Below are 22,349 nucleotides of genomic sequence, written 5' to 3' on the forward strand. Positions count from 1 at the left end.
AAAACACAAAATACATAAGAAAAAGGAAAGCAGCGGAATAACACCCCCATTCCCATAGGTTAGATGAGGTGCTATTCCTGTGCTTATGACGGTTTCATTTTCCTGCTTACAAAATGATCCATACATTGCAAAAATTGAGAAGTAGTGTCTTTGACAGCCTTCGGGAATTTTCACACTTCCATTTTTTTTACGTTTGCATTCTGTCATAAAAAAACCAGTTTATATGTCAAGCAATGCATTGTTTAAGGTTCTAATGCCAACATAACAATTAAACCAGCATTGACTTGCTTGAAAGCTCCAGCTTATAGAAGTGTAGAGTTGGAAGGGAACCCCAAGGGTCATCCTGCATGGCAGGAAACGCAGATAAAGAATCCCTGGCCATCCAAATTCTGTTTGGGAATGGGAGGGAGAGTTCCACTGTCCACTGTCCACTGCTCTGACTCTCAGAAAGTTCTTCCTGATATTTAGGAAGTTCCTTTTTTTTTTTTTAATAAGATATTTATTAAAGTTTTCAAAAATAATACATTGTAATACAAAAAGAATAGAAAAAACAAAAATACAAAAATAAAAGCAAATTAAAAACACATGAAGTTTCCATTTACTTTTTTTCTTTTGACTTATTTTCCAGACCTCCTCATACCTCCTTTCTTATATTCCAATTCAATTTGTTTGTTTAGCAAATTCTCGCCACTATTTCTTTTAGTTATTTCAAAACATTATTTTCCATATCTCTTATGCATTACAGCTGGAAACCGCTTAATTTCTATCCAATATCATATTAGCATTCCTTAATTTTACAATATTTCTGCAAATAATCTTTAAACTTCTTCCAATCTTCTTCCGCCGCCTCTTTTCCCTGGTCTCGGATTCTGCCGGTCATTTCTGCCAGTCCCATATAGTCGATCATCTTCATCTGCCATTCTTCCAGAGTGGGTAGATCTTGTGTCTTCCTATATTTAGGAAGTTCCTGACATTTAGTCCAACCTGAAAGCGTAACAGGAAGAACCACCTCGCACCCGAGGACGGCAGAAACTGAGATCTGCAGAGAGAGGGTCAGATTTAATACTTAACTGTCCAAAGATCTGCCAAAACCATAATGGGGTTCAGCAGGAGGGGAGAATTTTATTTTTTATTAATTTTGCATTCTTTGTGCATTCTGCGGCGAACGGCGGTTCCCGTGCCAGGGTTGCAGCACACAAGACGGTAGCGATGGACTGCTTCTCCTGCACTCCACTAGCGTGCCAACTTTCTCCTTGCGTGCTAGCTTTCTGTGTGCATGGATTGATCAGAGAGAGGGAGAGAGAGCCAATTTGCCTCTTCTTTACGCTCACAGGGAGAAAAAATCTCAAATGGGTCAGTGCGTCTGGCTGTGAACCAGGAGGTTGGGGGTTCGAGCCCACCCAGGGAGGTCTGTGGGCAGGATTGCAGGGGGTTGGACTGGATGACCTTTGGAGGTCCCAACTTTGCGATTTCGTGATTCTAAGACAGGAATATCAGTAAACTGTGAGTAACCCCTGAGGTTTGCAGATAGGCAAAAGATCTTAAGGGGTGTGTGGAAGGCCAGAAACACCAAAACAATCCCATAATACCTTAACAGCATGGGGTGTGGAAAGTATGAGAGGCTGGAAGAAAAGTGACAGTCGTGGGAGGTGTGAAAACAGAATGGAGAGGTCAGAAGAGGAGGGTAGAGACCCATCAATGTGGGAGGGTAGGTGGGGGAAAACATCATTTGGAAAGGTTACTTTAGGAAACTGTGTAACTCGCTTTTGCTTATGGGCTTCCTTTTGGGGCCCCGATCCAGCTTCTCTTCTCGCGCTCGTATTTTTAAATGTGTGCATTTTTAAATGAGGACTTGAAAAGAGCACGGCACCCAAAGGAGGAAAGAGGAAGAGGAGGAATTTGGTTCGCTTAATGCAGACCTACACATTGCAAGAGCGAAATTTACAGCGATCTTTCGAAATTTGCACATTTCTGAATTTTGCAATGCAGTGACCCAACTCCCAAAATCTGTATAATTACAGGTGTGCACACAGATGTCTATAATAGTGGAAATAACATGGGGGAAACGGCTTACAGAAAACGTGCATATTTGGAGAAATTGGCACTAAAGGTCTGGTGAATTTGCACAGGTATTTTCACGAGGATCCACATTGATGCAGAAAGGTGGAGAACTTAAATCTGGGCAGATAAGAAACTCAGAGAAAGGAATATTTATCATGTCCATCCCTACAACTAAGCCACCCCTAACCTGTGGGATTGCCATACCACATACCCTTGACCTCTTCTATCTGCAGAACTGGGCCTGTCAACAGCTGCCACATAATACCCATTCCTCATTTGTAAGAAATCGGTCTTTGGAACTCCCCGCCTATTGACAACAGACGCCTGTCCCTTTTTTTGACACCAGCTAAAACATTCTTGTAATGTTTCTGTTTGCTCTGCCCACTTTTCCCTCTGGCCCCGCCCACCCCAGAAGGCAATGTTTGTAAGTTGCCCAGAATAATCATTAATACATTTAAAACTAAACACAAATAGATAAATCAATGCAGCTGATATGAGCTACCTACTGCTCAGTTAGTAGAGCGTGAGACTCTCAGGGTTGTGGGTTCGACATTGGGGGAAAAAGATCCCTGGGGGTTGAGCTAGATGACCCTTGGGGTCCCGTCCAACTCATAGAATCATAGAATCACAGAGTTGGAAGAGACCCCAAGGGCCATCGAGTCCAACCCCCTGCCAAGCAGGAAACACCATCAGAGCACTCCTGACTTAAAGACCTCCAAAGAAGGAGACTCCACCACACTCCTCGGCAGCAAATTCCACTGTCAAACAGCTCTTACTGTCAGGAAGTTCTTCCTAATGTTTAGGTGGAATCTTCTTTCTTGTAGTTTGGAGCCTTTGCTCCGTGTCCGCTTCTCTGGAGCAGCAGAAAACAACCTTTCTCCCTCCTCTATGTGACATCCTTTTATCTATTTGAACATGGCTATCATATCACCCCTTAACCTCCTCTTCTCCAGGCTAAACATGCCCAGCTCCCTTAGCCGTTCCTCATAAGGCATCGTTTCCAGGCCTTTGACCATTTTGGTTGCCCTCCTCTGGACACGTTCCAGTTTGTCAGTGTCCTCCTTGAACTGTGGTGCCCAGAACTGGACACAGTACTACTCCAGGTGAGGTCTGACCAGAGCAGAATACAGTGGCACTATTACTTCCCTTGATCTAGATGCTATACTCCTATTGAGGCAGCCCAGAATTGCATTGGCTTTTTTAGCTGCTGCGTCACACTGTTGGCTCTGTGAGAGAGCTGGCTCAGTGGTTTGGATGCCAACTTTCGTTTTATCCACCTCCCTCCGTCACAGGCTCAAGATTGCACTGCCAGATATTTTCGATGTGTACTGGGACGTCCTAAGCAAAAGCAGGACATTCCAGGATCAGATCAGAAATTGGAACGGCTTCTGTAAGTGCACGACTGTCCCTGGAAAATAGAGACACTTGGAGGTTCTTCCTCTTGTTAATGGAGAAATCTGAGGGTTCCCTTGGACAAAAAATAAGGACACCAGCCAGGAATACCAGAGCAAAACAGCAGCCAGTCGGCTTGGTCTTTATTGAAGACTGTCGTGACAGGAGTCCCACCTGCGACAAGGTGGAACAAGATGGAAGCCCCCAACAAAAGAGAACCCAAACTTTTATTAGCTGCTCATCCCCATGTTACACCCCCAAAAAACTACATCACTAATACATCATGGTTACATCATGAAAGGGGAGGTCTGGTGGCAGTAATCTGAGCATCCTGGACCCTGCCCCATGGTTCCCCTTGCCCTCCACCAAACACCCATCAAGTGGAACAAAAGAAGATATTTACATTTCCCTGTTTCCCAGCCAAGTTCATCACACCCTTTGTCTTCATCTGGGTTTGTTCTTTCTGGAATGGCTACCTGTCTGGCACTCAGGTATCAGGATGCCAGGAATTATCACTCAGGCAGAGGGGCTGCTGAGGAGCTGAGCTCACATGTCTATATGAATTTCTGAAGTTTTCCCAGTGTGCCAGTACAGAGATACATTGATCAGTGAATTCTTACATTTGGTATTGTGCAGCAAAGGCCCTTTGAATAGATAGGAAGAAACTGTGATGAAGTGTTTTGTGGGGACAAGTCACAAAAGTCACAAAAGCGATTGTGCTGGTTTTGGTAGTGGGCTGCATGTGCATGATATCTGCTGGAGGAGCAACACCCCCCCGCCCCCGATTTATACAGTGGTGCCCCACAAGACGAATGCCTTGCAAGACGGAAAACCCGCTAGACGAAAGGGTTTTCCATTTTGGAGGTGCTTCGCAAAACGAATTTCCTATGGGCTTGCTTCGCAAGACGAAAATGTCTTGCGAGTTCCTGTGGGGTTTTTTTCCTCCCCCCCCCCCTTTTTCTAAGCCGCTAAGCCGCTTATCTGCTTATCCACTAAGCCAATAAGCCGCTAAAAGCCGCTAATAGCGCTAATCCGCTAAGCCGTCAATGGGCTTGCTTCGCAAGACAAAAAAACCGCTAGACGAAGAGAATCGCGGAACATATTCTTTTTGTCTTGCGAGGCACCACTGTACATAAATTCCTGCAACACTCTGAAGCGGCACTCCCCAGAGTCGAGTTTGCCACCTCGCTGAGGACTAGGCCCTTGATCGCTCCTCTAACTTCAACCACAGGAAGTGTGCCTCCTTGCTGCCTCTGAAGCTCGCATGTGACACAGGAAACCCATGGGTGGCGGCGGTCTTGCCCGGGGTGGGGCGCTTGCTGATTCAAAGGAGGCCAGGCCTGGAACGGAGACTCATACAGAGTTGCAGCGGGAGACACCCTCCGCTGACCTAGCGATCCGCAGGACATGCCATTTTGGGGGGGGGAACTCACTGCTTTGGGGCTGATTGTGGGGCCCCCTCTCTCTGGCCGCCTTTTCGAAACCATGTCCTGGGAAACGCAGAGACAGGTTTCACAACACACACAAACACACTCACAACACAGCTACCTCAGTTCCCCTTTCCTTTAAACCGAAGCTTTCCAGCCGCAGAAGCCAAACCTCAGAGGAAGAGACCTTCTTGTGTTCTGCATAAGATCTGGAGGATGTGGATGGCAGATGCTTTTGCAAACAGTGACCACACCAAGAAAGGGGCAGACTATGGTTTCTGCTCTGCCCCCCCCCCCTTCTTCTTCTTTTTTTGCCAAATTGAAAATCAACCACAAATGAAAGCAATTTCCATACAGTTTTTCCAAAAATTGGTTCCGTTCTCGATGGGTCCATCGTTTCCTCTTGTTGCTGCATTGTTTCCCCAGTTATTTCTAATTCACATTCCTTGCAATTAACCTTATTGCAATGTTTTGTTGTTGTTTATTATCCTGAACCATTGGCTAGCCGCTCATCAGTTCCTTGAATGTATAATATTCTAACATTTCCAATATCTGCAAGTGAGGGTGATCAGCAAGTTAGCAATCCACGATAAATCAAGAATCACTACGTCCTAAATAAATTCCTTGGGGTCAGACGAGGGTTTCAGTGAAGGCAGGAGAGGCCTTTGAGTTTAGCAGCCAGATCTCAGGATCTCCAGAAATCCCTCCCAATTTGCTTTCTCTCGGCTTCCTGTTTTTTCTTCATCTCAACCCCACCGCATTTCCTCGCCCATTTGCAAATTCTTTTTTCTATAAAAATCCCTAAACATCAGCAAATTGGCCTATGTGCATTCCGTCCCCTCACCCCCCCCCAAGGCATATATGGAAATCAGAAAAGTCCTGCAGAGGAATAAAAGCCAAAGAGCTTGCTCTCGTGTGTTGTAAACAAAAATTGCCCTTTTCCCTTATAGGGTATCCAAGGGCCCATATAGAGTCCTTACATAGGTTCCCTATTGGTAGGAGAGAATATTGAGAAGCAAAGCAGCTAGTAAGCCTGATCTTTATTGATCTGTTGCAACAGGGTGCTCCCCTCACCCGCAGGAGAGAGGAGGAACCCCGAAAAATGGTGTGCAAGGCCTTATAAAGACTTTTGAAATTGCTACCCTGTAGATCAAGACCACCCCCAGAAACATCATACATACATCACAGAAGGGGTGTAACCTAAGACCACCCCCCAGATACATCATACCTACATCACAGAAAGGCGGTCTAAACAGAAATTTGTGCACCCACCCCCAACAGTTATAGGATCTCAAGAACTGGAAGGGACCTGGGACATCATCCAAACTGACCCCCACCCCCCAAAAAAACAATGCATATTGCTGAACACATTTGCAGAAGGGAGAGGCTGGAGAACCAGGTCCTAAAACTCAGAGACGCACAGATTTTAGAGGGTAGTTGTGTTTTGGGAATCCTGGAGGAGGTAGAGGTGAATTCTTCCTGTCTCCCTCTTGATCGAAAATAGTCCCGAATTCTCTGGTCCCATCCTGTCCCTGGAAGTTCTCCATCTTATTTTCAGCTCAGCAACAATACATACTTAAATAGGCAAGGGGAGCAATGTTTGTTTGTTAATTTATTAATAGATTGTTGAAATCTGCAGGCCTGCCTTGTTCCATTGAAGCCAGTGGGTCTGTTCTGAGCCTGACTTTGTCGGATCTCAGCCCTCGATCTTAAAAGCACCAGAACGACTCGATAGGCCAAGATCTCCAAAATTGCCCCACTACATCTAAACCACCTCTTAAGCAATCAGCAGCATGTAAGAGCAGTTAAAACTTCCCCTTCGGAAATACTTCTGTCTGTGACTACAGTGGGGGGTGGAGAAGACAATAAATGCGGCCCCTGGGACCTCTCTGCCTGGCCCTCATAACTCCCCGCAAGCCTTGTCCCAAGCCATGGCCCTCATTGGCTCTGCACGCCCTCCTGGAAAGCGTTTTCCCCCGTGCAGAATGTGCCCTTCAACTCCGACTGTGATTTTTGCTTGACGGAATGGAGGATCAAGAGATGTGTGTTGAGGAACGAGCCCACTGCACGGAACACCGCAGTACCTCCAGGACCGCCTCTCCCCAAATAAACCGCCCCGGACCCTGAGATCATCCTCTGAGGCCCTTCTTTGTGTGCCTCCTCCCCATGAGGTCTGGAGGATGAGAACACGAGAACAGGGCCTTTTCTGCGGTGGCTCCGCGTTGCTGGAATGCTCTCCCCCATGACATACAGTCATACGTCATGTTGCGTCTGCTTCAGGTTGTGTTTTTTTGGGTTGCAGACTGCCGAAACCTGGAAGTACCGGAATGGGTTACTTCTGGGTTTTGGCAATCGCGCATGCGCAGAAGCGCAAATCACAACCCGCACATGCGCAGATGCGGGTTGCCAATGCTGCGGGTTGCAAACGTGCATTCCGCACAGATCACATTCGCAACCCAAGCGTCCACTGTATATTTTGGCGCCAGGCAAAAACATTTCTCTATAACCAGGCCTTTGGCTGATAAAACTATCTAGGGCCTTTCCGCTGTGTTTGCATACCCTCCAAGCGTCCTGATGTCCCAGGGACTGTACATACCTTCCAACCTTTTTCCGATGAAAATAGAGACATCCTGTTCAATAATAATAATAATAATAATAATAATAATAATAATACAGTACCTACCCATCTGACTGGGTTGCCCCAGCAGACAGTCCTGGAATTACAAAAGCCACTCCGACTTCTGATTTATTGAAATTGAAATACTTTATTGTCACTTGTACAACTTGTATACAGTGAGATTACATGAGCACCCCCCACTCAGCTCTCTTAGTCTTAATTCCCCTCATTTACTGACACACACCCACCAAACCCAAAAGTCAGTTGCCCTGTTGTTCTCTTTTCATTCAGCAGCCTAAAAGCCCACTGGATAGAAGCCGTTCTTTACCCTGTTGGTGTGAATAATCCTGCTTCTGTATCTTCTGCCTGAGGGCAGGAGATCAAGAAAGTGACGGCCAGGGTTTGAGTCATCCCTGAGAATTTTCCTCACTCTCCGGAGGCAATGTTCTTCCACTATTTCATCCAGCAGATTCACGGGACAGCCCATCATATCTTGTGCTGTATCCCAGAATGGCCCTATGGCAGCTGCGAGGGAGCATCCCGTGGCCTCACCACGGCCCCTGCTGCTGTCAGTCTCCTTGGGCAGCTGCAGAACTGGCCAGGTAGAGGAGGGGCTGCCACCACCAAGGCCATGCCCCTGTGACGCGCTAGCCCTGAAGTGCAGGCAAGGCCAAGCTGGGCTGGAAGAAAGGGGGAGCGGAGAATAGGGGGCCTTGCTTTCCTTTACTCTAAGAAATGCTTTACGCATCCACGTCTGATTTTGCGCCTTTATAAAATCTATTTATCGATGTGTGTTTATACCAAATAATAGAATAGAATAGAATAGAATAGAATAGAATAGAATAGAATAGAATAGAATAGAACTCGCAAGCGGGATTTGAAATATGAGCAACAGAAGGAATTAGGAATTACAGTACAGTGGTACCTTGGGTTACAGACACTTCAGGTTACATACGCTTCAGGTTACAGACTCCACTAACCCAGAAATAGTACCTCGGGTTAAGAACTTTGCTTCAGGATGAGAACAGAAATCGTGCAGCGGCAGCACAGTGGCAGCGGGAGGCCCCATTAGCTAAAGTGGTGCTTCAGGTTAAGAACAGTTTCAGGTTAAGAATGGACCTCCGGAATGAATCAAGTACGTAATCAGAGGTAGCACTGTATTGAAGCTGATGGCATAAGAATTGGACGGTATTGTGCAGCAGAGGGAGAGAAAAGGGCTGGGAAGTTGGAAAAAGACAAACTTATTACGTATTGAAGTGTATATGTTAAACTTTTGAGAATTTAATAAAAACTTGCTATGAAAAAATAAAATAGGGGTTAAGGAGTTTTCTCAGGGTTTGTGTGTGCCGTGTCCCATTGGTGAAGGAGTGGAAATGCTCTGCCGGGGGGGGGGGGCGTTGTGTGCCAAAAATGGGGGTTCAAGAAGGGTCACTTGATGAGAGTGAGAAATGTCCTTATTTTCACCTGAGGGTATTTTGGGGAGGGGTCTGTGATCGTGGAAGGGGAGTTGTTGCTTTGCTTTTGTTTTGTTTTTGCTTATTATGTATTTTATGTTCTCGTTTTGCGTTTTTGTGTTGCGGACCGCCCTGTGATATTCCAGTGAAGGGTTTTTTTAAGGGTTAGAGGTTTCTAAGCAGAGGTTGGGTGGCATTACTGTCTGTCCTGCATGCTTCAGCGGTGATTCTTGCATTGCGGGGGGTTGGGATGGATGACCTTCAGGGGTCTCCTTCCAATTCCACGATTCTATGATTCCATGGTAATAAATAACAAAATAGTTGAAACTGGGGTGGGGGGCTGGAATCAGAGGCTGAATGAAAGTGTAAATGGACAGATCCATCCATCCAAACTCCAAATCCACTTCTGCCGGTCTGACTCTGCTTTCTTCTCTCTCAAATCTTTCCAGGGCAGCAAAGAGCGGTTCCATTGGCAAAGCCACAATGTCAAGCAGAGCGGGGTGGACGACATGGTCCTCCTCAGCAAGATCAACGAAGACGCCATCGTCGAAAATCTCAAGAAGCGGTTCATGGATGACTATATTTTTGTATCCTTTGCGTCCTTTCCTTCGTTCTTTCTTGCGTTCCCTTCTAGCCGTTTGGTGCCACATGCGCCCGCCGTGATCAGAGTCGGGGCATCTGACTGAGCCAAGTTTTCATTTCGGGCAGTGGATTAGAATCATAGAATTGTTGGGTTGCGAGGGACCCCCAAAGGCCATCCAGTCCAGCCCCTGCAATGCAGCTGAAGCATCCGTGACGCAAGGCCACCCGACCTCTGCTTCAGAACCTCCAGGGAAGGAGAGTCCGCCCCTTTCCATCCCACGGTCGAACAGCTCTTACAGTCAGAAAGTTCTACGTGATGTTTAGTCACAATCACAATCACCGGAAGTCATGGGTTCGAGTCCTGCTGTCCAGAGCGGGAGAAAGCAAGCTTGCTCCCTCTTCCATGTGGCAGCCCTTCAGATATTTGAAGATGGCTCTCATATCTCCTCTTTTCCAGCTCCTTCAACCATCCCTCATCAGGTCTGGTTTCCAGACCCCTGATCATTTTGGACGCCCTCCTCTGCACACCTTCCAGCTTAGCTTGTCGACATCCTTCTTAAATTTATAGTTTTGCTCTTGCCTGTGCTGCTGTCCCCCTGTGTCACTTCCGTTCAGATGTCCCTGTGGTTTGTGGCCAAGTACGTTCCTCCCCTGCTCTTCCTCTCCCGTCATCCTCTCCAAATTTGGCAGTCCCGGCAGAGCGCTGAAAGCCTCCTCTTCGCTCGACAAGCCCATTTCTCTGCCCATTTCCCAAATGTTCTGATGCTCCCATCGAGGGACTCTTTTCCCAGTGCGAGTTCCTGCATTGCGGGGGACGGGGGGGTTAGACTAGATGACCCTCGGGGGTTCCTTCCAACTCCACAGTTCTGCAAAATCCCCTGGTGCTGCTCTGAGAAGCAGTCTTCCCTAAATTCTGCAAGAAATGGGAAGATGCGTCCCTAGATTTCCGTCCCATTTTGGGGGTCAGGGAGGGGAAAACCTGTAAAAAAAAAACCACCAGATGTTGTTGGATTCCAACTCGAGGCAGCATGACAGTTGTTAGGGATGATGTAGGCTGAAGTCTGGCAACATCTGGAGGGGGAGATGCCCCCCGCCCCTGCCCCTGGTGGGTCTTCGTGATCTGATCCAGCAGCTCTGTTTAATAAGCAAAATGGTTTAGATCAGGGGTCAGCAAACTTTTTCAGCAGGGTCCACTGTCCCTCAGACCTTGTGGGGGTTGGACTATATTTTTTGGGGGGAATGAACGAATTCCTATGCCCCACAAATAACCCAAAGGTGCCTTTTAAATAAAAGCACACATTTTACTCATGTAAAAACACCAAGCAGGCCCCACAAATAACCCAGAGATGCATTTTAAATTAAACATTCTACTCATGTAAAAACACACTGATTCCTGGACCGTCCATGGGCCAGATTGAGCAGGCGATTGGGCCGGATCCAGGCCCCGGGCCTTAGTTTGCCAACAGCGGTTCTCAACCTGTGGGTCCCCAGATGTTGTTGGACTACAACTTCCATCATCCCTGAGCTCTGGCCTTGCTAGCTAGGGGTGATGGGAGTTGTAGTTCAACAGTATCTGGGGACCCACAGGTTGAGAAAGGCTTGGTTAGAATGAACCCATGGAGATGAGATCTACTGGCAGCTATTAGCTAAGGAGGATAAATTGGGCCTTTCTGTTCAGGGGCAGTCATAGAATCAAAGAATCATAGAATGGTAGAGTTGAAAGGGAACCCCAGGGGTCATCCAGTCCAACCCCCTGAAATGTAGGAATCTCAGCTCAAGAACTCTTGGCAGATCGCCCTCCAACCTCTGTCTAAAAGCCTCCAAGGGAGGCCCCCACCTTCCATCCCACGGTCAAATAGCCCTTACTGATGTTGAGTCGGAATCCCCTTTATTGTCACTTGAGGCCATGGGTTCGAGTCCTACCCTCCAGAGCAGGAGAAAGCAAGGCGTTCCCTATTTCCGTGGGGCAGCTCTTGAGATATTGGAAGGCGGCTCTTCTGTCTCCTCTCAGCTCTCCTCTTTCAGCCTGTCTCAGAATGCCAGGTGATGTTGAACAAGAATAAACAGGCAGTATGGCCAATGGATGATTATGGGGTTTGGGAATCCATAACCGCAGAAAGGGCAATGACAAACCTAGACAGCACCTAGACAGCATCTTAAAAAGCAGAGACATCACCTTGCCAACAAAGGTCCGTATAGTTCAAGCTATGGTTTTCCCAGTAGTGATGTATGGAAGTGAGAGCTGGACCATCAAGAAGGCTGATCGCCGAAGAATGGATGCTTTTGAATTATGGTGCTGGAAGGAGAGTCTTGAGAGTCCCATGGACTGCAAGAAGATCAAACCTCTCCATCCCTAAGGAAATCAGCCCTGAGTGCTCACTGGAAGGACAGATCCTGAAGCTGAGGCTCCAAGACTTTGGCCACCTCATGAGAAGAGAAGACTCCCTGGAAAAGACCCTGATGTTGGGAAAGATGGAGGGCACAAGGAGAAGGGGACGACGGAGGACGAGATGGTGGGACAGTGTTCTCGAAGCTACCAGCATGAGTTTGACCAAACTGCGGGAGGCAGTGGAAGACAGGAGGGCCTGGCGCGCTCTGGTCCAGGGGGACATGAAGAGGTGGACACAACTGAACAACTAAACAACAACAACAAAGCGCATAAGGAGAGCCTGTTGGATGAGGCCAGTGATGCGTCTAGTCCAGGGCCTGTTCTCACAGCAACCAACCAGATGCCTATGGGAAGCCTGGAAGCAGGATCCGACCACAAAGGGGAACTCTCTCCCGTCCTGGGGTTTCCATTTACAAGCATCACTTTCTCCAACTGTGGCTAATAGCCATCGAAAGCCTGTTCCTTCTCAATCCTCTTTTAAGCCTACCCAAGTTGTTGTCTGTCCTTGTGCGAGGGCGTACAAAGAAGCTGTGGTCAGGCAACATCTGGGTTGCTTTTATTTTAATTTTGATTATGCGCTTTATGGGTTTTTTTAATTGTGATTTAATATTGTGAACCACCCTGAGACTTGTGGGTACAGGTGCTACACAATTATTACTACTACAATTACTACTATTACAGTGGTACCTCAGGTTACAGACGCTTCAGGTTACAGACGCTTTAGGTTACAGACTCCACTAACCCAGAAATAATACATCGGGTTAAGAACTTTACTTCAGGATGAGAACAGAAATTGTGTGGCGGCAGTGGGAGGCCCCATTAGATAAGTGGGGCTTCAGATTCAGCTTCAGGTTAAGAACGTACCTCCAGAACAAATTAAGTACTTAACCCAAGGTACCACTGTAAATAGTATAATAATAATAATAATAATACAGTGGTACCTCGGGTTACAGATGCTTCAGGTTACAGACGCTTCAGGTTACAGACTCCGCTAACCCAGAAATACTACCTCGGGTTAAGAACTTTACCTCAGGATGAGAACAGAAATCGTGCTCTGGCGGCAGCAGGGGGCCCCATTAGCTAAAGTGGTGCTTCAGGTTAAGAACAGCTTCAGGTTAAGTACGGACCTCCAGAACGAATTAAGTTCTTAACCCGAGGTACCACTGTAATCTGAAGGTCCACAGAAGTTCTAAGAATTAGCATGCAAGAGAGATGGAGATGGGCTTAGTCAAAGTCATGGGACTCTTTAGCTATGTGGGATAAATGCACACACACCGAAACTGAAAAGTTGTCCTCGCTTTCATCTTCCTGCTTAAAAATAGCGCCGCCCACAGCAGCTGTTGTGAAAAGGACTTCCTTACTGTGGCCTGAGTCAGCCAGAATCGTCACAACCCACATAATCAGGTGCCCAGGGTGATGCTAAAAGGTCAGGTTCGCCCCCTGAGGGCTGGATCCGAACCTGGGTCCGCCTCAGATGCTCCTGGACCACACAGGGCAGAACCACAGACACTGCCTCTTGATGCTGCAAGTGCAATTGGTGGTGGCGGTTGCTGGGAGGGTGGGAGCCCGGGAGCCCAACAGTAGGTGGCGCCAGAGAGAACAGACGGCTGGTTCTAGCTTGCAGGACGACCGAGTTTGCAGGCGCAGCTGCACCTTGGGCCAGTCGTACATGCCATGGAGCCTTTGGGCCCATGGGGCACTGCCCCCCTCGCCTCGGTCAGCCATCACCCGGCCCTCACCTGCTTGCTATACTACTTACAACCAACCTGGCAGCTGAGCTTCTTGCAGAATTCAGCAAGGATCAACCCAAGTGTCCTGATTTTCCAGGAATGGTCCCGGATTTAAGCCGCCCCCGGCTTCTGATTTCGTAGAATCATACAATCGTAAAGTTGGAAGGGACCCCAATGGTCATCTAGACCAACCCCCTGCTATGCGTGAATCACAGATAAAGCATACCGGACAGAGGGCCACCAAACCTCTGCTTATAAACGTCCCAAGAAGGAGACTCTGTCCCCTTCCATACCATGGCCAAACCGCTCTTACTGTCAGAATGTTCTTCCTGATTTTGAGTCGGAATCTCTTTTCTTGTGAATTAAAAAATTTAAAGTCTCATATAACTGCATATATAAACCACATGTCTGAAACCCCACAGAAAAAGTCCTGAAACCATTTTGTCCCTCCCAAATTGACCTCAAATATTTCTCTGCAAGGTCAAAGGAAAATGGAAAAGCCTCCCCATTGTCTCCTCCTTCACAAATCCTGTCTTAAGGGTATGTCTGTGTATGAATAGGGTGAACCTGCGACCTGGCTCAGGAACTAAGTATTTGTCATTACAAAAGACTGGCCAGGCTCCCCAGGGTATCCAATCAAGTGAGCACTAACAGGTAACCTGCCAGACAGGAGGTAAATAACGCACTCAGATTTCTGCTGTAGACCGCCTTTTCTGTGATGTAGGTATGATGTATATGGGGGTGGTCTTGGACTTCAGGGTGGGCAATTTAAAATGTCTATATAAGGGCGGACACACCTTTGTTCTGGGTCCTCCTCCTTTCCTGCATGTGAGGGGAGCACCCTGTTGCAACAGTTCAATAAAGATCAGGCTTACTTGCTGCTTTGCTTCTCAATATTCTCTGGCTGGCCTCTGTTATTTTCTCCTACCAATAGGGAACCTATGTAAGGACTCTATTTGGGCTCTTGGATACCCCATAAGGGAAAAAGGGCAGATTTTTGTTTATTACACTTGTAACCTGAAGCCACAGGTTCGAGTCCTACCCTCCCTAGCTGGAGAAAACAAGAAAGCCACATCTTCCCCAGGTTTGCGGTCCATGCTTGAATGCTGGTTTCTGAAGCTGCGGTGAGGAGGTGCATTTCAGCCAAGGTTACCTTTGTTGTTGTTTAGTCGTTTAGTCAGGTCCGCCTCTCCGTGACCCCCTGGACCAGAGCACACCAGGCACTCCTGTCTTCCACTGCCTCCCGCAGTTTGGTCAAACTCATGCTGGTAGCTTCGAGAACACTGTCCCACCATCTCGTCCTCTGTCGTCCCCTTCTCCTTGTGCCCTCCATCTTTCCCAACATCAGGGTCTTCTCCAGGGAGTCTTCTCTTCTCATGAGGTGGCCAAAGTCTTGGAGCCTCAGCTTCAGGATCTGTCCTTCCAGTGAGCACTCAGGGCTGGTTTCCTTCAGAATGGATCGGTTTGATCTTCTTGCAGTCCATGGGACTCTCAAGAGTCTCCTCCAGCACCAGAATTCAAAAGCATCCATTCTTTGGCAATCAGCCTTCTTTATGGTCCAGCTCTCACTTCCATACATCACGACTGGGAAAACCAGAGCTTCAACTATACGGACCTTTGTTGGCAAGGTGATGTCTCTGCTTTTTAAGATGCTGTCCAGGTTTGTCATTGCTTTTCTCCCAAGAAGCAGGCGTCTTTTAATTTCGTGGCTGCTGTCACCATCTGCAGTGATCATGGAGCCTAAGAAAGTAAAATCTCTCACTGCCTCCATTTCTTCCCCTTATGTTTGCCAGGAGGTGATGGGACCAGTGGCCATGATCTTCGTTTTTTTGATGTTGAGCTTCAGACCATATTTTGCGTTCTCCTTTTTCACCCTCATTAAAAGGTTCTTTAATTCCTCCTCACTTTCTGCCATCAAGGTTGTGTCATCTGCATATCTGAGGTTGTTAATATTTCTGTATAGGTTACCTATAGAGAGAGACAAAATATATTGATTATTCCTTAACAGACGGCTCTCAGACCTATATTGGACCTGTCCTCATCTCTGTCAACCCCTTTAAGCAAATGCCCTATTTCACAGACCGGGAAGTGGAACTCTACCAAGGAGCAGTAAGGCACTGGAGTTGTGGGGCTGGGAGAAGGGGTTGGGGGGGGCGCCAGTGGGCACCCCAATTTCTTAAGGTGGCCGAGCCCCTCCCTGCCCTCTGACACCTGGTCCGGCAACAGCTGGAGCCCCGAATTCACGCCTCTCTGGTGTTCTGTCCTAGGCGCAGTACGAAAACCCGCCCCACATCTACGCCTTGACCGACAACATGTACCGAAACATGCTCATCGACGGGGAAAACCAGTGCGTCATCATCAGGTAAGGAGACGGAGGATAAAACAGAATGGAATCACTATCCATACTAGAGAGGATTTGCAGCTGAAATTGACCAAACCTGCCAAATTGGCAAGTCCAACTATTGAAATTAGGAGGCAGGATTGAAGGAGCATTGGAAAAGGTTGGTCGGCTATTTTTTTTTAAATATGCTTTAAAAAAATAATATTAAGTTTTACAATTTTATATTCATCACAATAACATTATGTCAAGAAGAAGAAGAAATACAATTCCTAACAGACACACCCAACTTCCCTCAACTACCTCTTCTGGTTCTTTACACATTAACTCCTCCTGCTTCTTTTATTATTAATAGTAATAATAATAAATTTTATTTATACCCCGCCCTCCCCAGCCAGAGCCAGGCTCAGGGCGGCTAAAACCACTAAAATTACAGTAAAAACATAATAGGAAAAGAAAAAAAATCCAATTTAAAATACAGGTTAAAATGCAATTTAAAATGCAGCCTCATTTTAAAAGTAGCCCATAGATCAAGACCGTAAGGGGAGGGAAACATAAGGGTCAGACTGCGTCCAAACCAAAGGCCAGGCGAAACAGCTCCGTCTTGCAGGCCCTGCGGAAAGACGTCAAGTCCTGCAATATTATACCTTAATATTGCATTCTTTAAGTTGAATATTGTTATATTCTTATCATTTTTACACCATGATTGTTTTCAATTTGCCTCTTACACTTTATTATTTCCCTGTTATTACATCTTGATCTCTATGTTTGCTTTGTTAGTTGTAAGTGTCAGCTCAAACTGTGGTAGTGAGTCCACTTTTTTACAATGCTTCTGTAAATACAACACAAGTGGTTCCCAGTCTTTTTTAAAGTCTCTGTTGTCCTTATCTCTAAGTCTTCCGGTTAGCTTTGCCATTTCAGCATACGCCATCATTTAAAAAAATACTGTAAAATGCGCAAATAGCCTTAGAGTAAGAACAGTAAGGTCTATATTTGAAAATATTGTGGAGAAGAGAAGGCACAGAAGGACTGTAACATTATTTGAAAAATTAGGGAAAGCGTGGAGGAGGGCAGAGGGGAAGTCCACAGTGAATTGATTGTTAATTGGAAAAAGTTGTGTTAAGCTCTTTTGAAATACAGTCATACCTCGGGGTTGGGTTGCGCGATTTCGGGTTGCGCATCACGCCAAACCCGGAAGTGCAGTGGTACCTCTGGTTGCAAATGGGATCCGTTCCAGAGGCCCGTTCACAACATGAAAAGAACGCAAGCCACAGCAGCGCATCTGCACACGCATGGGTCGTGATTTGCCGCTTCTGCGCATGCGCGTTATGTCATTTTTCACTTCTGCGCATGCGCGAGCGGCAAAACCCGGGATGTAACCTGAAAGAACATAACATGAAGCGGACGTAACATGAGGTATGACTGTTCCGGAACGGGTTACTTCCAGGTTTCGGCGCTTGTGCATGCGCAGAAGTGCTAAATTGCGCTTTGCGCATGTGCAGAAGCACCGAATCGCTACCCGCGTGTGTGCATACGTGGCGTTGCTGGTTGCAAACGTTCTTCCCACACGGATCATGTTCGCAACCCGAGCGTCCACTGTTATATATTGAATCATGATCCGGGTGCTTGGCAGCTGGGAAGCCTGATGTCCTGGCAAGCTAGAGAGACCGTGGGGTTTAATCCCCACTCAGTCCCTTGCCCACGCGTCACGGCCTCTCCCAGCTTTGGGGTTGTCACGAGGGTGAAACCTGGATGCATCAGGGCTTCCGTGGTTTGCTTCAGGGGATGTGGTAGTGGGAGAAAAAACTCATGTTTTTATCCGCGATCTAATCTAACCTTGGGGTGCCACTGAAGACGGTTAGGAAACTCCAGCTAGCACAGGATTTGGGGTCCAGATTGCAAAACAGGGGGCAAAACAGGTTGAGCATATTCTGGTCCAACTGCCAATTAGTTTCTGGGCCCAACCCAAAGTGCTGTTTTTGACCTGTAAAGCATGGGTCGGCAACCTAAGGCCCGGGGGCTGGATGCGGCCCAATCGCCTTCTCAGTCTGACCCGCGGACGGTCCAGGAATCAGCGTGTTTTTACATGAGTGGAATGTGTGCTTTTATTCAAAATGCATCTCTGGGTTATTTGTGGGGCATAGGAATTCATTCATTCCCCCCCAAAAAAAAAATATAATCCAGCCCCAAACAAGGTCTGAGGGACAGTGGACTGGCCCCCTACTGAAAAGGTTTGCTGACCCCTGCTCTAAAGCCTTAAACAGCTGAGGATTGCAATCGCTCCAGGACTGCCTCTCCCCATATAAACCGACCCAGACCCTGAGATCATCCTCTGAGGCCCTTTCTCGTGTGCTTCCTCCATGTGAGGTCCAGAGGGTGGCAACACAAGAACAGGACCTTTTCTGTGGTGGCTCCCCGTTTATGGAATTTTCTCCCAAGGGAGGCTCACCTGGCGCCTTCATTATTCTGTTCTGAAAAGAGGCATTCCCTGTTCCTGAATAGATGCGTTCTCCCATCTCTTGCACGCCGTAGATTTTGCTTCTTCTTAGCTCAGGGAACATCTGTGTATAATGAAGGCGTCAGGCGAACCTGAGGAGAGTTTTCCACAATTGAGGAGCCACCACAGGAAAGGCCCCGTTCTCGTGTTGCCACCCTCCAGACCTCTCGAGGAGGAGGCCCATGAAGGAGGGCCTCAGAAGATGATCTCAGGGTTTGAGTCAGTTCATATGGAGAGAGGCAGTTCCTTGAGATATTGCAGCCCTGAGCCGTTTAAGGCTTTATAGGTCAGAACACCCAACACCCAACATCTTTGATTATGAGCCACCTGGGAGTGATATCTGGAGGGCCACAGTTTCCTCATCCCAGCTCTGGCAGATAGAAGGAGGACTCCTGACTTCCCTGAGCCTCTTTTTAATAAATATAAAAAATGGTCATCTCAGTGGCATAGTTCTGCCCAGTCTATCAACCTTCTCTGAATTCAAATGGGTGTCTCATTCCAATGGCAAGAAAGAGAAACCCAGCAATCAGGAGACCATTCAGCTCCCCCCTGATGAAACATCTGTGGGCCATCTGGGATGATTGAGCAACTCAAAACTCAGCATGAAGGTTACACAGACACTAACATACAAACATACACACTTCTTCCTCTAGCAGAAGTTCTGCTGTTGCCCTTCAAGCAGAACTCCTGGGGCAGGCGTGGGGTTTTGTTTTTTTACCACGGCTGCAGTGACTTAGGAAGAGGCCTGTTGTTAAAGGAAAAGGAAAAGGAAAATATATATACTGTATAAATTTAGGGCTTGGGGGTTTTGTTTGTTTTTCCCCTGATGAGATCATTGCAACAGATTTGTTGCAAAATGTTGAGCAACTTCCCCATTGAAGTCTGCGGCGTTCTAGCAGAAGGTTTGCATTGCAAGCCAAGTTTCATGGGGCAAAGGGATGCTTCCCATAATAACCAAAGAGGGCATCCTGGGGTCCCCTTAACTTTGGTGCTTTCCCAAACCCTGGGCTTTGAGGGGAGCCAGTGGGTCTCAAACCCTCAGCAAGTTAGGGGCTTCCCCTCCAGGTAAAGACAGACTCTGGCGGACAAAATGGACGAGACCAAGACTGGACCCCATGGTCAAGAAGGCGGTTTCTGCCCGTGCTGTAGAGGGAAGTGTAATAAACGGAAATCTGCCCTTATTCCCTTATGGGGGACACAAGAGCCCTTCTAGAGTCCTTTGCAGGTTCTCCATTGGTCAGAGAAAATAACAGAGGCCAACCAGAGAATATTGAGAAGCAAAGCAGCTAGTAAGCCTGATCTTTATTGAACTGTTGCAAGAGGGTGCCCCCTTCACACACAGGAAAGGAGGAGGACCCCGAACAAAGGTGTGTCTGCCCTTATATAGACATTTTAAATTGCCCGCCCTGAAGTCCAAGACCACCCCCATATACATCATACCTACATCACAGAAAAGGCGGTCTACAACAGAAATCTGAGTGCTTTGTTTACCTCCTGTCTGGCAGGTTACCTGTTAATGGTCATTTGATTGGATACCCTGGGGAGCCTGGCCAGTCTTTTGTAATGACAAATACTTATTTTCTGAGCCAGGTCATAGGCTAACCCTATTCATACACAGACATACCCTTAAGACAGGAATTGTGAAGGAAAAGACAATGGGGAGGCTTTTCCATTTGACGTTGCAGAGAAAACATTTGGTCAGTTGGGGAGTCAATATTGGTTCCAGGGCTGTTTTCCTGTGCTGCTTCAGACATGTGGTTTATATATTTATGTACGTGTTTGCTTGGTACATTTATGAACATTTATCATATATAAAAGACCTTAATTTTTTTATTTCAGAAGTGAGGGACTGGTGGGGCTTGTCTCCTATCTAGGAGAAGGAAAGCAGGGATCTCAAATCTCTGCTGTCGTACGGGATATATTTGGGAGACGAAAGGGCTCAGGAGTAAACCCTACTCAAATCCAGAGTGAAGGCAGGCAGGGCCTTGTTAAGCATATCTGGCGCTGTGGTGCAAAGCTCCCTATGTTTCCCAGAATTTTTTAGGGAGGTTGGGGCTGCCAGTGGGGCTGGAGGATGTGGGCAGCAGCTGGGGGGCAGCTCCTCTGGCAGGGAAAAGGCAGAGGCTGGAGGCAGCATCTCCCAGCTCAGCTGACCGCTTTGTGCCGCGGTGGCCATGGCAGGCAGAGGCTCCGGGCGCGGCGCTGCTTCAGTGCGGCATGGCAGAGGTGGGCAAGGGCGGCGAGCTGATGCCAGGAGGTGCCACCTCCAGCCTCCGCCTCTTCCCTGGCACCCTCCAGAACTTGGTGCCCTGGCGCCCCGCGCCACTAGCCTCTATGGGTAAGACGGCCCTGGCGGTTGGATGGTGCCTTGCATGCCTCCTTCCAGCAACTCCTGCAGCCTAGATGGTGCCAAAGGTCTTGTTCTGCTTTCCAGTGTGGTGTAGTGGTGAAGAGCGGTAGTCTCGTAATCTGGAGAACCGGGTTCGCGTCTCCGCTCCTCCACCTGCAGCTGCTGGGTGACCTTGGGCCAGTCACACTTCTTTGAAGTCTTTCAGCCCCACTCACCTCACAGAGTGTTTGTTGTGGGGGAGGAAGGGAAAGGAGAATGTTAGCCACTTTGAGACTCCTTAAAGGGAGTGAAAGGTGGGATATCAAATCCAAACTCTTCTTCTTCTTCCTTTGGACGCCAGCAAGGCTGAAAGGTGGGTCTTGCCCTCTGGGCAGCCCAGGACGTCCAGACGCACTGACCAGGCTTGGGCCCCAAGGAGGTCATTTCTGAGCCGCTCACGCAGCAGTTTGACTTCACCCCCCAAAGTACACTGTCTCTCGAGACAGACGGCAGTCAACAAGGCTGAACTAGGTAGGCCATGTTGGTCTGACTCTGTATACAAGGCAGCTCCTGACATTTTGACGTGTGTGTTTCAGCGGCGAGAGTGGTGCAGGGAAGACAGTGGCCGCCAAATACATCATGGGGTACATTTCCAAAGTTTCCGGAGGTGGCGAAAAGGTGCAGGTAGGTCATTTCGCCCTTTGACCCTATCCCAAGTCAGTTCTGAAGTCTTGCTTCCTGTCCCATGGGCTAGGTCTGGGCTCCACATCTGGCTGGATGATTCGGGCTGATTTAGGATCTGGCTGTGGGTTGAGACAGGTTCAAAGCAGCCTTAGATCGCCCCTGCTCAAGTCGGGCCGCCTCCGGAGCAACCTGGGGCTGTTAGATGGGTCAGAGGGGCTGCCAGGTCTTTCTTCACTGGCCAGCTCCCTGCAGGGAAGCTGCTGGGGATACAGTGCCCTGCAGGATCGAGCCCTCTGCTCACCAGCCAGCAAGGCTAATGAAACACAAATAAATAATAAAACCTGAACTGAACATTCGCCTTGCCCCTGAATTGGTACAGGTCGGGTTGGGGGTTCCCCAGGTCAGGATCCTGGGTTGAATTCAGAGTTATTTACTCTGCAAAAGGAGGGGAAAACTAGATTCAGAAATGCTGTGAGGGTTTAGGGCATCTCAGTTCCATTTTGCCTTGCTCTCTCTTGCTCAGTTCCACTGATGTTGGTTTCTCTTCCTTCCAGCACGTTAAAGATATCATTCTCCAGTCCAACCCGCTGCTGGAAGCATTTGGCAATGCCAAGACTGTCCGGAACAACAACTCCAGTCGATTCGTAAGTCTCTGCAGGGTCGTTGTTTGGGGAGCGAAGACTTGGAGCCTCCAGCTTTGGTTGCTGCTGCTGACAATAGGGCAGGATGGGGGACCTCAAGGCAGGGGACCAAACGCAGCCAAAATACATGCTGGGGGGTTTTTTAGTTGAGATTCCTACACTGAAAAACTGGATTTGCAAAATGACCTGCCTCCGGTGCTGTGCCTCC

The 22,349-nt window shown here is 47.9% G+C and overlaps 1 protein-coding gene across 1 annotated transcript in view; it reads left to right on the plus strand.

Annotated features, from left to right (window-relative positions):
* The window catches only part of MYO1F (myosin IF), a 56,377-nt gene that overhangs the window by 4,448 nt on the left and 29,580 nt on the right, over nucleotides 1-22,349 (plus strand). The window contains exons 2-6 of the mRNA XM_079960476.1: nucleotides 9,401-9,538; nucleotides 15,672-15,761; nucleotides 15,920-16,014; nucleotides 21,413-21,500; nucleotides 22,055-22,144. Coding sequence (XP_079816602.1) covers nucleotides 9,401-9,538; nucleotides 15,672-15,761; nucleotides 15,920-16,014; nucleotides 21,413-21,500; nucleotides 22,055-22,144 — 501 coding nt within the window. The remainder of the gene's footprint in view (nucleotides 1-9,400; nucleotides 9,539-15,671; nucleotides 15,762-15,919; nucleotides 16,015-21,412; nucleotides 21,501-22,054; nucleotides 22,145-22,349) is intronic.

This window comes from Podarcis cretensis, assembly GCF_951804945.1.
Source record: "Podarcis cretensis genome assembly, chromosome: 18".
Classification (NCBI taxonomy): Eukaryota; Metazoa; Chordata; class Lepidosauria; order Squamata; family Lacertidae; genus Podarcis; species Podarcis cretensis.